The 17,726-nt window shown below is 35.9% G+C and overlaps 1 protein-coding gene across 2 annotated transcripts in view; it reads right to left on the reverse strand.

Moving 5' to 3' along the window:
- The window catches only part of LOC106663229 (methyltransferase-like protein 9), a 173,388-nt gene that overhangs the window by 8,847 nt on the left and 146,815 nt on the right, over positions 1 to 17,726 (reverse strand). For both annotated transcript variants that reach the window (XM_014387902.2, XM_014387903.2), the window contains exon 4: positions 3,942 to 4,148. In XM_014387902.2, coding sequence (XP_014243388.1) covers positions 3,942 to 4,148 — 207 coding nt within the window. The remainder of the gene's footprint in view (positions 1 to 3,941; positions 4,149 to 17,726) is intronic.

Raw genomic sequence — 17,726 nt, forward strand, 5'->3', positions numbered from 1 at the left:
AAATATTCCGAAATGGCTGGAATCGACCATATACCATACTAACCTAATAAGTATGACCTGGCTTTTTCAGACGAACTACAACCTCTTCGGATTAATGACCCGAATTTCCTTTTTCCTTGGTGTCTAACCGTCCATTAACCAAATGCTTCCAAAAGTAAAATCGATAATTTGCCACACTCATTCCCACCATAGTAAACCTAGTCCCGACTTTGTTTCATCATACTGCAACCAACAAGGGCCAGATTTCTTCAATGAATGATACCTAGTTTCGAACTTACACTATACACAAAACCAAAACTTTCCAAAATGGCAGGAATCGACCATCTACTACAGTCATCTAATAATTCTGCCCAAGCGCCCTCAGACTACCACCTCTTTCGCTTTTACTATTTACCACTAAGGTTACTTGGTATGGTATGCTATGTTGGAAAAGGATAGTAGGAAGCGTGGTTTGTATTCCCTAGGCACTGCAGCCTTCTGGCTTATTGTATCTTCCTAGTTCCTTAATTCAGTTAATACAATCAATCCTTCTTCTTAGAAGTATCAGGTCATTGACTATTGCTGCTGCAATTTGATTCCCTAAGTCTGTTCCGTACGTTAAACCTCCATTAAGCTGTTGCTTCGCATTCGAAAATGATATGAGTGGCTGTTTCCTCCTCCTCATTACATAATCTGCAAATGGAATCATCGATGTATATACCCATGTTGTGTAGATGTTTTCTCAGATGCCGGTTACTAGTCCTACCACTCCTCTGAGTTTGGCTCTCTTCAATTGCAGCAGTGTTTTTGCCAGTCTCGATGAGGGTTGTTTCATCATACGTTGACTATGTCTAGCACCGCTAGAGTTTATCCATTTCTCCTTTTGTTTTGCTTGGATCCATTCTGCGATGGAGGATTCTATATTTGTTTCTGTTATCCCAAGGATTGGTTCGGGGCCTATGCGTGGTCTTGCAGATCCTCCTCTGGCCAGTCTGTCTGCTTTCTCGTTACCCAAAATTCCCCTGTGCCCTGGCACCCAAGATATCCCATCAGGTTGTTGTGTTTCCCCAGGTTTTGGAGATTTTGGATGCATTCACTGACTAGTTTTGATGTGATTCAAAAATCAGCTTTTCTTTTGAGCCATTTCTAGTGTAAATTCTAGGAGATAATCAAAGACTGTTTCCTAAAGTAGCTGGAGTGGAAAACAAACAAAACAATGGATTCGCGTACAATGCTATCTTCTTGGACCACCTTCGAGGTCTTAAACAGAGATGATATTGACTCCTTGGCCATCACGAAGCCCGAAGCTTATTTACAATTGAATTGTAAATGATCGAAAAATAAAATTTAACGGTTTAAATTTACACTGTGTGATGCTGTATGAGAAAATATCGCATCCAATTGAAAGGAGCGATGGTCGCCTGGAACGAGGGCACGCGGTAGGGCTGAAGGGCCACAAATCATCCCCCGGCCCCCGGGCCGAGAAAAGAGAATCCTTGTAAAATTCAAAACAACCCCTTCTCATATTCCTCATTCTTTTCCTCCGGCCTCGGAAAGTGGAGAATTTGTCAGCTGTTGCCCCGGGAACCGGCTGGACAATGGTCCTATGCAAACGTGAGATATGTACGGGAGGAAGGGTGTGGGGACTCTTTCTCTTCATTTTTCAAAAGGACGGTCCTCGGAGAACACCTATCCAACCCCCGGCGGCCTGTCACGAGTAAATGGGATTCATCATGGAAGAAAGAATCGCGATATAAAACAACCCTTAAGGCCGAACCGGATACATTCCGGAGATTCCTGCTCGCCTATGAATTGATGGGATGAAATAATTCTTACAAATTACACTTTCAAAAATCAACATTATATTTTAGTTTGCTCCTTTCCGATAATTTTCATCCGTCAGACGCTATTCAACTTCTCGCCATACTCACTGTCATTTTTGTTCAATATCGATGTTTGGAAAAATTTTGTATATAGGTCAAGTTGAGACTTAGCTAACAAATGATGTTGGCCCTAGATGGTAGAAGGATGAAAGGTCGGAACTACGCAGGCATACTGGGACTCTTTTATTCATTTAGTAGAACATTTCTCATAAAAGCTCAAAAAAGAGTGCATGTAGGCGTTGTTTTTCCCATGGCCTGTAAGCGCCATCTTTAGTTGACCTGTATGCTTAATCGTCGTTTTTTGCCTTGCAGAAATGGTTGGTATGTACTATCTTGTGAGCTTGCCTTTGTCAGAGTTTGTCTACATTTTCCCCAATTTTTCTAGGCTTTTGGTTTCCTCTTGTTTTTAATGTACGAGACCAGAACTGCCTAAGTTGTTTCTAATTCTCTATCTAGTGCTTGTTTTGCCAACTCATCTGCTCTTCATATCCTTGATTCTTTACACGGGCTATCACCCACAGTAAAGCAATTTTCCAGCACGGATTTCTTCTTAGATTTCTAAAGCGGCTTGTTATTTTTTGCCTTGTGGTTGTTTATCAGCGCTAAGGAAACCAAACTATCAGTGTATACTATTGGTGATCTCGAATCCTCTTCGTGTCGGTCCAGGAGCCATCTCTATTCCTTGCAGCTCAGCCCAGTTGTTAGAACAAAATGGAGCCAGTTTTTTTTTGTCTAATTTCCACTTCTTTTTTTTTTAACGGTTATTATTGTCGCACAGTCTACCATATCTTCTATTCAACTACCATCTGTGTGTACTACATAGGTCGGATTAGAAATTTCTTCTTCAGTTAGCAAATTTTCTACTTCTGTCGGGTGTGGCCATTCTTCAATCGGTTTGACATCTGGCAGGTAATGAGGACCAATAGATCTTTTTCACCCTTTTTATACTACTGCTGCCTGGTATGAGATAGTTCTATATCCGCGAATTATCCTTAGAGCGACCTTCCTTTTACACTTCTCATTTTTCGAACATTTGTATTTATTTTTAGAGCATCTGACCAAACCGGAGCCACATAGGTGAGAATAGGTAATATTGCTCCTTTGTATATAATTCCAGTGCTCCATTACCAAAACCCCAAAAAACTTTTACCCACTTAGTATGTGCATCAACTTTGTTGCACAAATGTTTGTAATATGTGTTTTCCAATTCCACAATACAAGGACTGAAAATGGTTGTGGTAGAAACTCGATTGGTTCCATTTCGGAAAGGTTTTGAATATTGAAAATTGGACCGTGTCCTTTATGAAGAGGGCCAATGCACAGATGAGGTTATAATCTGAAGAAGCAAGGTCAGGACGATTAGGTGAGTTTGATAGCTGTTCCTTTTCATTTTGGGAACTTTGATTGAAGCAAAGTCGGAACTAAGTATGTTTACAGGCTGTTGAGGTATAGAGAATTGTTCCGTTGTCCGTCATCATAGGCGATGATGGTGGGAAAAAGTCGTCTGATGAATCAAGCTCAACAGCAACTATATAGTATAAGGTGGAGGGAATAAGTGTGGTAGACGTTCAACTTCACTTAAAAAAGTACTTTGTACATTGGTAAGTGAACGGTTGAAGGTGTCTTTAAGGAAGTAGTTTCATTTTTGAAAGTTTTGGCTTTGTATAAAGGGTAAGTTTGAGACTAGGCATTACTACCTAACTAAGAAGCTGAAAGACAGTTGGCCTTAGCTGGGAAGAGGTTGTACAGTGATGAAATAAGATCGGAACTATGCGTGGTATACTAAGACTGAAGAGAGGTAGTGGTTAGCCTCAAGGGTCAGGTTATGGTGTGGGTATGGTGTACACTCGGTTTCTTTCATTTTAGGGAGTTTTGGCTTTATATAAAGAGGAGGAACAGTTGAAATATCGTTTTATACCCAAGGGCTGTTGATTGATGGGAGGCGATCCTCCTAGGAGGATGAGACGTCGCTAGGCAAATAAACCATCCTCCGGGTCACATCATGCAATCGAAGAGGCATATATGACTTATGTGTACAGTAAAACAGCGAAACAAGATCCAAACACGATTGACACTCACGCGAAACCGGCGCTTCTCAGCAATTTCCTCATAGGTTTCGACAGTTCGGTGACTGTGACGGATGAGAAGAATTTCCCCATTGTTCTTGTCATGGCGCCGTCACCGGCACCTAGGTCGACCAGGTCCCCTCCGTTCCCTTCTTCACGTCCCGTCAACTGGGAAAACTGCTTCGTCGAAAAGACGAACATGGAACCTCGGCCGAGAAGCCTGAAAAAAAAAAAATCAGTGATTCATTAAAAATCAGCGCGTGTTGACGGCACGTGGCCGGGGGTGAAAAGGTATCAAAAGGTGACACTCATTAGTGGAGAGGAAAAAACAGTCAACATCTGTGTTTACATTACAATTAATAGCATCCATTAGCCAAATGAGTTTTTTTAAGGTAGAACCTGGAGGGGGCAAAATCACCCCTTTAGTTTATGAAAGGGTACGTGGCTTTTTTTATGTATCTTATTGTGGCCAAGTTAATTTTATGAACTGGTCGGCGTTCATCTTATTCTAAGCTGAATTAAGTGAATATATAATTAATATACCCACACAACACAAAAAACAGGTAAGAAAGTATTTCCAAAGACAAAACAAAGAACCAAATGATGATGATTATAGTTCCAAGTCGACCAGCTTACCCAGAAAAAACCCTTATTAAACTGTCACAGGTTTCTCAAAAAACCGAACAAAATTGCATCCATAGTTCAAGACACATAAATTAAACTGGAAAAGTCAGAAAACTAGATTTATGATTGGCAGCAGTTTAAGCCCAACTTTCCATCGTTTCGTCGTTTGCTTGGCCCAAAACCGAGACTTTTCTTTAAAGAATAATACCTAGAAATGAAAAAACAGATTTTGTATGACAACCGGCGTCGGCCAGGTCAGTGTCAAATGATGACAAAATTAACACCCAAAAGAACCAATGGTGGACGTATGGCTATAGTCATAGTTTTCTATGCTTAGAGGTGAGACCATCAAAAACTGAACGAAACACTGCTACTTTGGTAAATCCTATAGTCTTACACGACAACACCAGCCCCATGTTTCGAATAAAGCAATAAATTATAAGAGCTTGGCTACAATGTTCTTCTGTACTCACCATATTTTTTTCTTCAGAATTTGGACAACTTTATTAAAGGAAAACCTTTTTAAAATTATTCATCTGGCTAAAAATACTTTCTGGCTTATGTCTTTCCAAAACACCGAAATCGTAACAAATATCAAATTTCAAAATAAAAAAGTACAAATTGACAAAACAAAGGGGTAGAAGACAAAAATAAAAAATAGGAACAAGTATAAAACTATATAAATAAAACACTTAGGAAGGAACCTTATAAAAAATGCGGTTATAACCATATTAAGGAGTGGCAAAAGCATTCACAATATAGAGAAGTTGCAAAAAATAGAAGGCGTAGGAAAAACATAGTACAGAAGGAAAAAACAATAGAACAAAGAAAAGAAGAAACAGCAATTGACTATATAAAGTGGTAACACGCATAAAGAAACAATAAATAAAAGTATAAAGAAATAAAAAAATAAATATTGAAAATTAACATGAAAAAACAAAATCTGTGCAAGAGTAATAACTAAAAAAAAAGAAGAAATAATTGAAAAATCAGTAAAAAATCACACATAATGAAGTAGAAAATTCAGAAAAATCATAATGTAAAAGTAACAAAAAATTTAATTAACAATGTAAAAAAATAGTAAATATCAGTATAAAGAAACAACAAACTATGTTATAGAGAACTAAACAATTACAAAGCAAAAAGTAGAACATTACATCATAAATTCACTCTTTTCGTGGTCCGCTTGACCAATTAATACTTTACATTACATCATAAGAAAAAACCAACAAGGAAAAAAAGGAATAGAAAATAATTTAAAAAAAGTATCGAATGTCAATATAGAGAACCATCAAATACAAACATCAAGGATAGATTATTCGGCGAATTAATAAAACAAAGAAGAATAAAAATACAGCATAAAGAACCAGCAAATGACGATAGAAAGAATAATACAGAACAGAGCAAATGTCAAAATTAAGGAAAGGTAATTACAAAACAAATTAACAGAAAATAACAATAGAAGAGGTAACAAATGTTAGTATAAAAAGTGATAAAAGCACAACATAAAGATAGAGCAAATGAAACAAACAACAAAAGACCGTAGTAGCAAATACCAAAATAAAGAAGTAGAAAATGACAAAACAAAGTTACAAAATAAAACAAGTAGGAAAGGACTATATAAAGTAGTAGATAATATAAAGAAATAGAAAATAACATAATAAAAAAATATAAATAGTAATTAGTGAAACATAACGAAAGAAAGATGAAGTAAATATCTGTATATAGAAGTAGAAAAATGCAATACAAAATGGTGTTAAGACGTAGCTAAAACATAGTAAAGAAGAAAGACAATAAATAAAGAGAAAACAACGATATAAAAAGGAGCAGATATCCAATATGAAGTACCTGCAAATGACATAAAACAAGAAGTAAAACATAACGATATAAAAAGGGTAACAAATATCAATGTAAAGTACCAGAGCAAATACAAACATCAAGGATAGATTATTCGGGGAAATAATAAAACAAAGTAGTAGAAAGGTCCAGCATAAAGAAACAGCAAATGACGATACAAAGAATAACACAGAACACAGCAAATTCCAAAATAAAGAAGTAGAAAATGACAAAACAAAGGGGTAGAATATAGGTAAAATTAGGAAAGGACTATCAAAAGTAGCAGATAATATAAGGAAAGACAAAATGAGATAATAATAAAAAAATAAAAAAGTAAATAGTGAAATGTAACAATAGAAATATACAATAAATATCTGTATAGAGAAGTAGAAAAAAAAAACAAGCTAAAACAGAGCACAGAAGAAGCAAAAAACAATAAAAAGGAGTGGAACATAACGATATAAAACGTAGCAAATATCAACGTAAAGAACCAGCGAATACCAAAACAAAGGAGTAGAAAAAGAATAGAGAAATTTCTTAAATATCGATAAACACAACAAGTTGAAAGTACACCAAATAGGAGTTACAAATAATCAAATAAAGAAGTAATTGAATAACAATTTAAAAATGAACTCGACGCCTTTACGCACATATGTTGGTATTAACAATAAGATTAATTAGTGTGTTTATTTTTTCGTCTACAGGATCTTAATGAGTTTAGAATGCATCTCTTTTCTTTTGGAGGTACTTGGTGAATATTTACCTTGCCTGAAAACCCCATATCGTACATTCTTGTCATATATTTGATGGATACTCGGCGAATTAGCTGGCCGACACGTACTGCAAAGAGTGTGGCGAAAACCCAGGTGTACGGGGTGGAAGGGATGCCGTTGTATTTTTTTTTCTTCTCCTCTTTAAATGGCTACGAGGGGTTGATATCGTTAGAGGGTTGATTTCGTTGGGGTGAGGAGTGAAGAATGAAAACGGCGGCTCGGCGCGGATTTTCACCACGGATCTAGAGATCAAGAAAGAGATTTTTTGTCGAAACGATCAAACTTACAAATCCTAAGTATTATTTTATTTTAAATTGCTCGTTGAATCAACCTATTTGGATTTTTAACCCGAAGTTTTAATAAAACTTTATTAAGAAAAATCTTATTTTTAAAATTAATAATTGTCAAATTAAAATAATTATTGCAATCGATGCTGGGTGTTGGTCTGCAAGTAAGTGAAGTCATGCCGAACCGGGCCTGGGTAACTTACGAACTGTTCCTCATTGAAGATGGCGCAATTTCGAAACGCGTTTGAGTAGTTCAATAAATCTACGAGTGAAGACGGCCCCAATAATGAGCCAGTGTTGGTTCAGGAAGGCTTAGTTCCTCGGCCCATTTCCTTCAGGATGTGCATTGTACACTTTCTGCAATGCCCAGTCGAGAAATTTTACGTTTTTTTAAATGCTTCCTATTAAGCTTTAAAGCATTTATCTTTTTCAACTCCAACAAGTTAAGTTTAAGATAGCTATTGATGGATATCCATCGCTTCTGTTCAAAAAGGTCATTGGCAGCGGGTACTATCAGAAGTTTAGCAAGTCCCGTCTCAAGGTAATCTGATACTTGATTCCTCGCATAATGTAACCTGTGACTTAGGATTCGGAGGATGAGTCTGCTTGCATTTCCAAGTGTGGTCTCGCCATTCACAAAACTTTCAGTTCGAACTGTTCTTTGGCTATCTGTCACGTCTTTATTTCTTTTTGTGTTTTATAGTGTGTATTGGGATATCCTCTAATGGTCTTATTGATTGATAATGTGTATGAAAGTTGTGACTAGGTCCGTTCCTCAGAAGATAATCTTCTTGTTCACTCCCTTCAACCAAAATGTCCAGGAACCAAGGTCTCTGTTATGCCATTCAAAACTACCAAAACCAGTTCTGTTGCACATATAGTTTTTTACTTTTCACCTTATGTTCTACATAGTATGTATATCTTCCAGGAAAACTATACATATTCGTGAACGGTGTGTCCATTAGTTCTTTTCTTACAAGGTCGGCTTTCAAATCCTTGGTATCCTAGAACCAGAACCTGTTAATCCATTCAAAACCATCTTTGTGCTCTGTTATACTTATTGCTCTTTACATTTCATTTTAGGTTTTGTCACTATTTGTTATGATAGTGTTTCTATTTCCTGTGGAAAGTAGTGAACAGGTCCCTTCCTTGGGAGTTAGTCTCCTTATCCCTTCCATTCAAATCCAGATGTGCCATTCAAAAACAATCTTCGACCTCTGTTCTCCCTATTCCTTTTTATTTTTCACCTTAGGTTCTGCCAATCTTCAAAAGTGAATTTATACAATGCAAAATATATTTTTTTATATTCAATCAAAGTATTTCTACTCATTCAAAGTGTCTGTCTTCTGTGTAATTGTACCATTCTTGCGTGTCGTGTTGAGAGTGCCAGTGAAATTTTGCTGTTTTATGTTTAAATTGTCAAAGCACCTTATTATGCCACTAACCTCACTATCCACAAAGACCTCAACATTCCTTTTAACAACGAACTAATCCAGTCCAGATTCCAAACAAACCTTTCGAACCATCTGCTGCCAACCATTATGCTGGAGTCCTATCCACTCATTCCCATCCTGACAACCCACCACGTCGCCTCAACCGACGATGGCCTCGGGACCTCCTTGACACCTAGTCCATTCCAAGTAAAAGTGACAGCGGTTTTTTTTTATAATCAGTTGTCACCGCTAAACGCAGTAACAGGCTAAACAATACAAAATGATTACAATATTAAGGTTGTAGAAGGTTATAAAGCCCAGTGCCTTTCGCACTTCTAACGCAAATGTAAAGAATCAGGTTGCAATCTGTACATATGTAAATATTTGGTCAAATATACTAGTTTTTCTTTTTCTTCAGTCCAGATTCCAAAACTTCCATACCAAACTTTCGAACCAACCTAACCATACTGCTCGAGCCCTATCCACTCATTCCCATCCTGACAACCCACCACGTCGTCTCAACCGACGATGGTCTCGGGACCTGCATCTTTATTTGCCAATAGAGACGAGAGAATCTTACATACTTTTTCAAGAGTAACAGTTTAAAGAATAAATGCTAGAGAAATGATTGGCAAAGAGANTTCTTGATATACTTTTAGCCTAGTATCACAGTCAGTTACTTCAAGACCTTCCAAAATGATGATGGCCTCATGAAAATTGTAACCTTCTCATTGGTCTCCTGCCTGTTTGATCGCTCTACTAATTTTCAGCCTTTCATCATAGTTTGGTAGACGTTCTGTACCTATACCTTATACTAACCTAGTAGTAAATAGAAGAAATAATAAATTAGAAATAGTAACCTACTCCTTATAGTAACCTAGTAGTAAATAGAAGAAATAATAAATTTGAAATATTAACCTACCCCTTTGCCCCTGTGTGCTAGATCTTCGGTTTAGTTAGAGTATAGCTTCTTTTAGTTTGTATTGGCATGGTGCATTTGTACATGTGTATGATTGGTCCTAGGCAGGATTTCAAACCAATACAATTTTTGAACATCCATCCTTGCAACTATGACCACGTATTATGTTGGGTCTTTATAGTCAAGTTTCCTAATTATACTTGGGTCTTGACTTTGTGACTTCTTAATATCTATTCAGCCTGATGTAATAGTTTGTTGGACTCCTGTTTTTGTAACTCTCTTTTGTTTTTCCTCTAGATCTTCTGCACCTATGGCAAGCTTAGTTAGAGTATGTCGTCTTTTAGTGCGTTTGAATGTTTGTTTGGTTCACTGCAATTTATCATCGTGTATGTTTCTCAAGGTGGAAATAAGTGGGAAAACTGAAAGGAAATTAAAATGAGGCAAGAGTTTATCCTGAGTGTGTTTGCGTTTATCACCTTTTCCATTTTCAGATGTGTCACTTGTGTGGAAGGGGGTGGTTACATAGGATGGGGGTTGCTTTTTCGGGGGAGGGGTAAATCTTATTAAATTGCCCAGGGCTCGGTCGCCTAGCGACGACTTTCTCACTCTGTCTCTCTACTTTTTCTCTTTTTTTCCCACCCCCCGACACTCAGAGGAACGCTGTTTTTTTAAAAGGCGACCCCCTCAGACCTCATCTCCCTACCAGGTTCTCCCTGAAAGTCTAATGCCTTTTCCAAAAGAATCCTTCGCGTTGTGGTGGGGGATGGAATTTTGTTGTTCTTGGACTCGTCGGAGGGTGGTTTGAGTGAGTAAGGGTGGATTTTTAACATGACAATGGCCCGACTCTCTCATATTGATTCCTTTTGATCAACATATAATACATATGTAATAAGGAGAAGAATCTACAATGGCACCGCTTCAACATCTAGACTCGGACACTTGCAATAACACCACCACGTCCCTAGACTCTAATAAAAAATTTACTTCCTCCGCGTTCTCTTTGATCGGGACCACTCTATCTCAAAACACAGAGGGAATTTTTATTCCGATAATATACTGATGATATTACGAAAAGATTTCCTACTCGGCCTGGAAATTAAATTTGAAGGAATTTCTTAGGAGCCGAGGAGGACCGAGAAGACATTGAAAAGACGAAGCTGCAATTATCACAGGACTGCATATTTTCAGCTTTACAACTGGAAAATCCACTCATCTGATGACCTCTATCATGTCCGAATAATCAAAGTCGACAGATATTGCAAAAACAGCGAGGATAGGCGGACCGAGGTGATCAGAGTCGAGAATAATTAATGGTTCACCACCCTACAGAGCACATGGAGAAATCTTACAATTACAAATTTTTACGTGTATGTAATTTAGTATTGTTTTCTAATTATAATTGTGCATATCCAAGGGTTAAAATAAAGGTTAACCGGCTATTAAAAAAAAAAAAAATCTGGCAACAACCCTTTGTCTAGGACCCCTTAGCACCCAGCTGTATTTACCAAACCTACAATTAAGTGTATTAGGCAAATGAATTTTTTTTTTGGATCTCGGTTAGGAAAAAAAAATCACCCGTGGCCCTGGGGCTCGCGTGAAGGGTTAAAATATTTGTCCTTCACCCCCGGCCGTTGTTTTTTCACCATCCATTCACCGGGACGACAAAGAGCTGATCCTTCAAATTGCGGGATCCGGCTTGTTGGATTAGGGGTTTGTTTCTGGTGACGCATTCCCCTCCTTTTAGAAAAAAAATCACGTCCTATTCATTGTTTTAGGCCTCGTGGCCACCTATCGCCGAAGTTACCCACATGTAAATTTTTGAGCAAAAGGTGGACAGAAGATTCCTACAGCAAGCCTGAGAACATAGAATTTGTGACAAATACAAGTCTCTTGCGCCTTAAATATCACGAGATGAATCAGGAACAGCAGAAGAGAAATTTGGACAGGAATTACCTGCAGCGTCTTTCTGTATATTATTCGGAGATTGTGAGATGCGGTCTGGTGTGACGTAGGTTTTAGAAAAATATTTTCTTTATCGTGCCAACGTTTCGGTCTTTATTGAGATCATCTTCAAGGCTCAAAGTGTTTGTTTTCCGTGTAGATGTGTCATTCTTGTCTGTCGTGTTGAGAGTACCATGTTGTAAATGTGCCTTAAAAAAGAGCCTTGATTGTTCTTGTCATTCCAAATATGAACTTAACTATATATTTGGCCAATATGTAAACAGGTAACAATAGCGCCCTTAGAACACACCCTTGGGGAAATCTACTTGTAAAAGTGACTGTTAAACGGACTGGACGAAACGGTTTCTTCTTTAATCAAGGTTGTAACCGGACCGAACGGCAGGTCGTGCAAGTATGTCATGAACAAAAGGGACATAAAACGCAACCTTGTGCAACTCCGGCATTGATAAAAAATAAAGTTGATGTGAAACCGTTATTGCAAACAAGAGGTAGCTTCTACAAAAACGGCTGTTGCCGTATCACCGAAAAAGCTCGTATTAAGTATATTGTGAACAAACTGGCCCTTAAAACGCAACCTCGTGCTACTTCGGAACTTATCAAAAAGTCAATTGATGTGATACAGTTAATGCAATGAAGCGTCATTTCCTATAAACGCGGCTGTTGCCGAATCCCAGAGCAGGTCGTGTTAACTATATCGTGAACAAAGTGGGCCTTAAAACACAACCTTGTGCTACTTCGGTACTTATCCAAATGTCAATTGATGTGATACCTTAATACAACGAAGCGGCATCTTCTATAAACGCGGCTGTTGCCGTATCACAGAGCAGGTTGTTAAGTAAATGGTGAACAAAATGGGCCTTAAAACGCAACCTTGTGCTACTTCGGCGCTTATCAAAAAGTCATTTGATGTAATACTGTTGATGCAAACAACCCGTAGCTTCTACAAACGCGGCTGTTGCTGTATCACCGAGCAGGTCGTGGTTGGACTATCATGAATACAGATCCTTGTGGAAGTTATTAAATTTATTTTTTTTGATTTTGTTTATGCTACTCCTGTTAATGTGACTGTTTAAGTTATACCATTGGTGCAGAACTAAGCTGATATCTTCTGAAAACAAGTTTCCGAGCTAGTACGTAAATAATTAACAATATGGCCCTTCGAACACCTTGGAAAGTCGTGCCACTTATAAAAGTGACTGTTGCAATCTTATAGATACAAGTAAAGTAACGTAAGTCATGTCTTAAGGGGAAGGCTTAACGTCTAACTTCCAGTTGGGCGTCGCGCACTTTAAAACACTCTTTCCAAATTAATTTCAAATAAAATCCAGAGGTTTTGTTGTATTTGAATATAGAGTGAACCTTAAAACACAACCTTGTGCAACTCCGGCACTTAAAAAAGAGTCTGTGTATGCGTTATAATTGATCCGGCAGATGTAGTATCTTGTGCACACATAGCAGTGGGTTAGGTGTCAGCAGGTTGTACGAGTATATTGAGAATAAAGTGGGTCCTCAAACGGATCCTCGGGGAAGTACGGCGCTTACAATTTTGAAGCAGTACCTTCAATATCTTAATACATATATCCTATTTCTTTACTTGCCATTTTCGACACGAACATTACCAATTATTACATATACTTTTTATTTATTTATACAGTTTGGGCTTATGTAACGCTTTATATATCCAACCTCTTTAATCCGATCCTGTTTGGTACTTTCTAATTCTACGTAGAAAACAAATCTATGATATAATAACTGAAATACATGCCGAAAAATTACTGTAAACCATGTTATGTGTTTTTACCTCTTTATTTAGTTAATTGCTTGTTCTGCGTTGTGTATTTGCTACTATTTAACATTTTCATTACCTACTTCTTTAGATGATTTACACTACATGTTTAATTTTTTTTTCTACTTTTGGATTATTTTTTAGCTACGTCTTAGTACAGTTTGTTTTTCTTTATACTATCAATCATTTGTTCTGCACTATTTTTGCTATTCTTTAATATTGTTATTATCCTATACATTATGTGGTGCTTGGTTACTTATTTCTTAATTTCTATCATTATTTTATACGTTTGTACTATGTTTTGCCACTTTTTCCATTCCCATTTTCTACTTCTTCATTTTTTTATGTGTTACTTCTTCATTTTGCTATTTGCTGTTTCTTATATTTTGTCACTTTTTGTACTAATATTTGTTACGCCTTTCTATTGTAATTCCCTACTCCTTTATATCGTCATTTCCTCCCTTTCATTTCATTATTTGCTACGTTTTTATTTAGTTATGTATTACCTTTTTTTATATTGCATTTTTTAACTTCTTTACACTGATATTTGCTACGTCTTCCTCTTTGTATTTTTCTGCTTCTTTGTTTCGGTATATGCTGGTTCTTTTACACTGATATTTGTGACCTTTTTTATATCGATATTTTTTACTTTTTATTGCTTGTTGTTTGCTCTTTCTTTTTATTTGTGATTTGCTGTTAATTTATATTGATATCTGCTCCTTTTTATATAGTTATTTTCCACTCCTTTTATCTTATTGTTTACTTATTCTGTACTATGTTTTAGCTAGGTCTTAATAATGCTTTGTATTGTGTTTTTCTACTTCTCTATACTGATATTTGCTACATCTTTCTATTGTTATCTCTTACTCTTTGCTATTTCTACGGTCTTTTCATATTTGCTTTATTTAGTAACTTTTTGCCGATTTTTAATTTTTATTTTCTACCATCTTTTTTTTCATTTTCTACTTCTTTCCTTTAGTATTGGCTACTTCTGTATTTTGTTATTTGTTACAATTTATATTGCCATTTGCTGTTTCTTTATGCTGTGTTTTTCTCACTTTTTACACTAACATTTATTAAGTCTTTCTATTGTTACTTTCTATTAATTTGTTTTGTGATTTCCTTTCCTTTATTTTGGCATTTGCTATGTTTGGTGTTATTCTTTATATCGTCATTTGCTGGTTCTTTATGCTGTTCTTGTGTACTTCTTTATTTTATTAATTCCCCGAATAATCTATCCTTGATGTTTGTATTTGCTGGTTCTTTATATTGATATTTGATGCTTTATTTTAGAACGTTATTTCCTATTCTTTTTTTCTTGTTGTTTTCTTCTTCTTATGATGTAATTTGCTACTTTGTAATTGTTTAGTTCTTTGTAACATAGTTTGCTTTTTCTTTACATTGATATGTACTATGTTTTTACATTGTTGATTAAATTTTTGTTACTTTTACATTATGATTTTTCTGAATTTTCTACTTCATTATGTTGTGATATTTTACACCACTGATTATTCAATTATTTCTCCTTTTTTTAGGTACTACTCGTGGACATATTTTTTTCATGTTAATTTTCCACATTTATTTGTTTATTTCTTTATACTTTTATTTACTGTTTCTTTATATATGTTACCACTTTATATTGTCATTTGCTGTTTCTTCTTTTTTTTGTTCTATTGTTTGTTCCTTCTGTACTATGATCTTCCTACGCCTTAATACTATTTTGTGCAAACTGTTGTTTCTTCATGTGAATTTTCCACATTTATTTCTTTATACTATTATTTAATGTTTCTTTACATTGATATTCGTTACGATTTCGGTGTTTGGGAAAGATATATATTTCTGGCCTTGTGAATCTTTTAAAAAGGTTTCCTTTAATAAAGTTGTCCAAATTCCAAATTCTGAAGAAAAAATATGGTAGGTGCGGAAGAACAGCCTAGCTCCTTTAATTTATTGTTTATTCATTGCTTTACTTGAAACATGTGGCCCGTCGTTGTCGTGTATGAGTATAGGACCTTAGATTTACCAAAGGAGGTTGTATTTTGTTTAATTTTTGATGGCCTCACCTCTAGGCATAGAGAAATATGACATAGCCATACGTCCACCATTGGTTCTTTTGGGTGTTAATTTCGTTATCATTTACCGCTGACCTGACTGACGCTGATTGTCACACAAGATCTATTTTTCATTGCTAGATATTATTCTTTAGTGAAAACTCTCTGTTTTGGGCCAAGCAAACGACGAAACGGTGAAAAGTTGGCTCTAAAACTGTTGCCGATCATAAATCCAGCTTTCTGACTTTTCCAGTTTTCTTTAAGTATCTTGAACTATGGATGCACTTGTGTTTAGTTTTGTTGAGAGAACTGTGACAGTTTGATAAGGGTTTTTCTCCTGAATAAGCTTGAGGACTTCGTGTTTTCAATTTGTTACAGTTATATTCTACTTCTTTATATTTTGCTCTTTTTGCTGCCATTTTCTGTGTTGTGTTTTGTCTACTTCCTCTTATCCATTGGAAATTATAATGTTCTAAATCATTCTCACCCCATTCCTCATCGGACGAGACAATTGTATTTTATTTATTTTTTTTATAACAAATTCCCGATGGCGTAAAATCGGCAGAATAAAACCCGACTATAAATCCCGACCGTAGATAATTATAATGAAGTTTTTTTTTATTTCCATAGCCCGAAACAGTCACGGGACTTAATTAGCAGTGGGGGTAAAATGGCTGCAAGGGGTGCTCACCCCTTATGATCGAGTCCTTACCCCTCAGTTTTTTAGAGCTGGGCGTTCACTTATAGATTTTTTTTTCAAAACTACTAAGCCGTCTTGTCATGAAGAATTTAATATTTCTTCGGATGGTAAAAAGTAAGATGAATTTATTGTTTAAAAAATCAGGTGACTTGTTTTTTGAAGAATTGTTGGATGAATTTTTAAAAATAATTACCTTTTTGTAAACAAAGCCTTTAAGATTTACCACTGATGTCAGTACCTCGATAGCAAAGTATTTTCAATATATTTTTAGACGATAATTCATATTTATATTTACATTGATAATACATCTCCGTGAAAATTTAAAGGAACTGTTTCACCCGGCACCCTCGAAAATCGTGAATCCTGCGGCCGCGAGACACAAAAGGTCGAAGGGCTCTCCCTCCTCCCCCTTTCCAGGAGAGAAAGGGAAACGGAAAAGGGAAAAAACGACTGATCCCAGGGCATAAAGGACGTAATTGATACAGTCTCCCCAAGAGGCAGCGATAAAAAAAAAAAAAAAAAAATTCTACCTGACAGGACTTCTCAAGTTGCATTCTTTTATGTCGTTTTGCGACATTCTGTCGTAGAACGGATAAGTACACAATCCAAGGGGACTTTAAAGAAAGTTGTTTAACGGCCAAACAAACAAAAATTAAAACTTTAAACAACGACAGCCGAATTTTTCAACCAACAAGGATCCTTAATCCCGAGCTAATATAAAGTATTTGAGGAAAGATTCCTTTTAATTGCCCAATAAGTAGATTGGTATTTTCTGACCATCCTGACCTATCCTCGCTGCTTAGGCCTATCCATATCACATCATCTTCTTGAGGTTTATGTAATGATATTTACTACTTCTTTATATTGTCACTTACTGGTCCTTTATATTCATATTCGCTACTTGTTTATACCGTAATTTTTTTTAAATTTTTATGTGCTTCTGAACTAATTCTAATTGTTTTTGCTACGTCTTAAATTTATTTTTTTGTGTGTAATTTCTTAATATTGTTAGTTGTTCGTTCTGCATTATTTTTTACTACTTGTTAATATACATTATTTTCTTCTTTATATAAGTTTTTTCTACTTGCTTTTTTTGTTATTTTCTACTTTTATACTGTTTTTGCTACGTCTTAATTCTATTTTTTGTAACTTCTTAATATTTTTAGTTGTTCGTTCTGTGTTATTTTTAATACTTCTTAATACATATTATCTATTTCTTTGTATGAGTTTTTTCTGCTTGTTTTCTATTGCTATTTTCCACTTTTGTACCAAGTTTATGCTATGCTACCTCTTAATGCTAATTGTTAGTAGCTTCTTTATATTATTAGTAGCTCGTACTATACTGTTTTTTATTACTTCTTAATACTCATTATCTACTTCTTTATATGAGTTGTTTTCTACTTGTTTTCTTTTGTTATTTTCTACTT

Source organism: Cimex lectularius, unplaced genomic scaffold (assembly GCF_000648675.2).
Source record: "Cimex lectularius strain Harlan isolate CLEC.00 unplaced genomic scaffold, Clec_2.1 scaffold185, whole genome shotgun sequence".
In the NCBI taxonomy this organism is placed as follows: Eukaryota; Metazoa; Arthropoda; class Insecta; order Hemiptera; family Cimicidae; genus Cimex; species Cimex lectularius.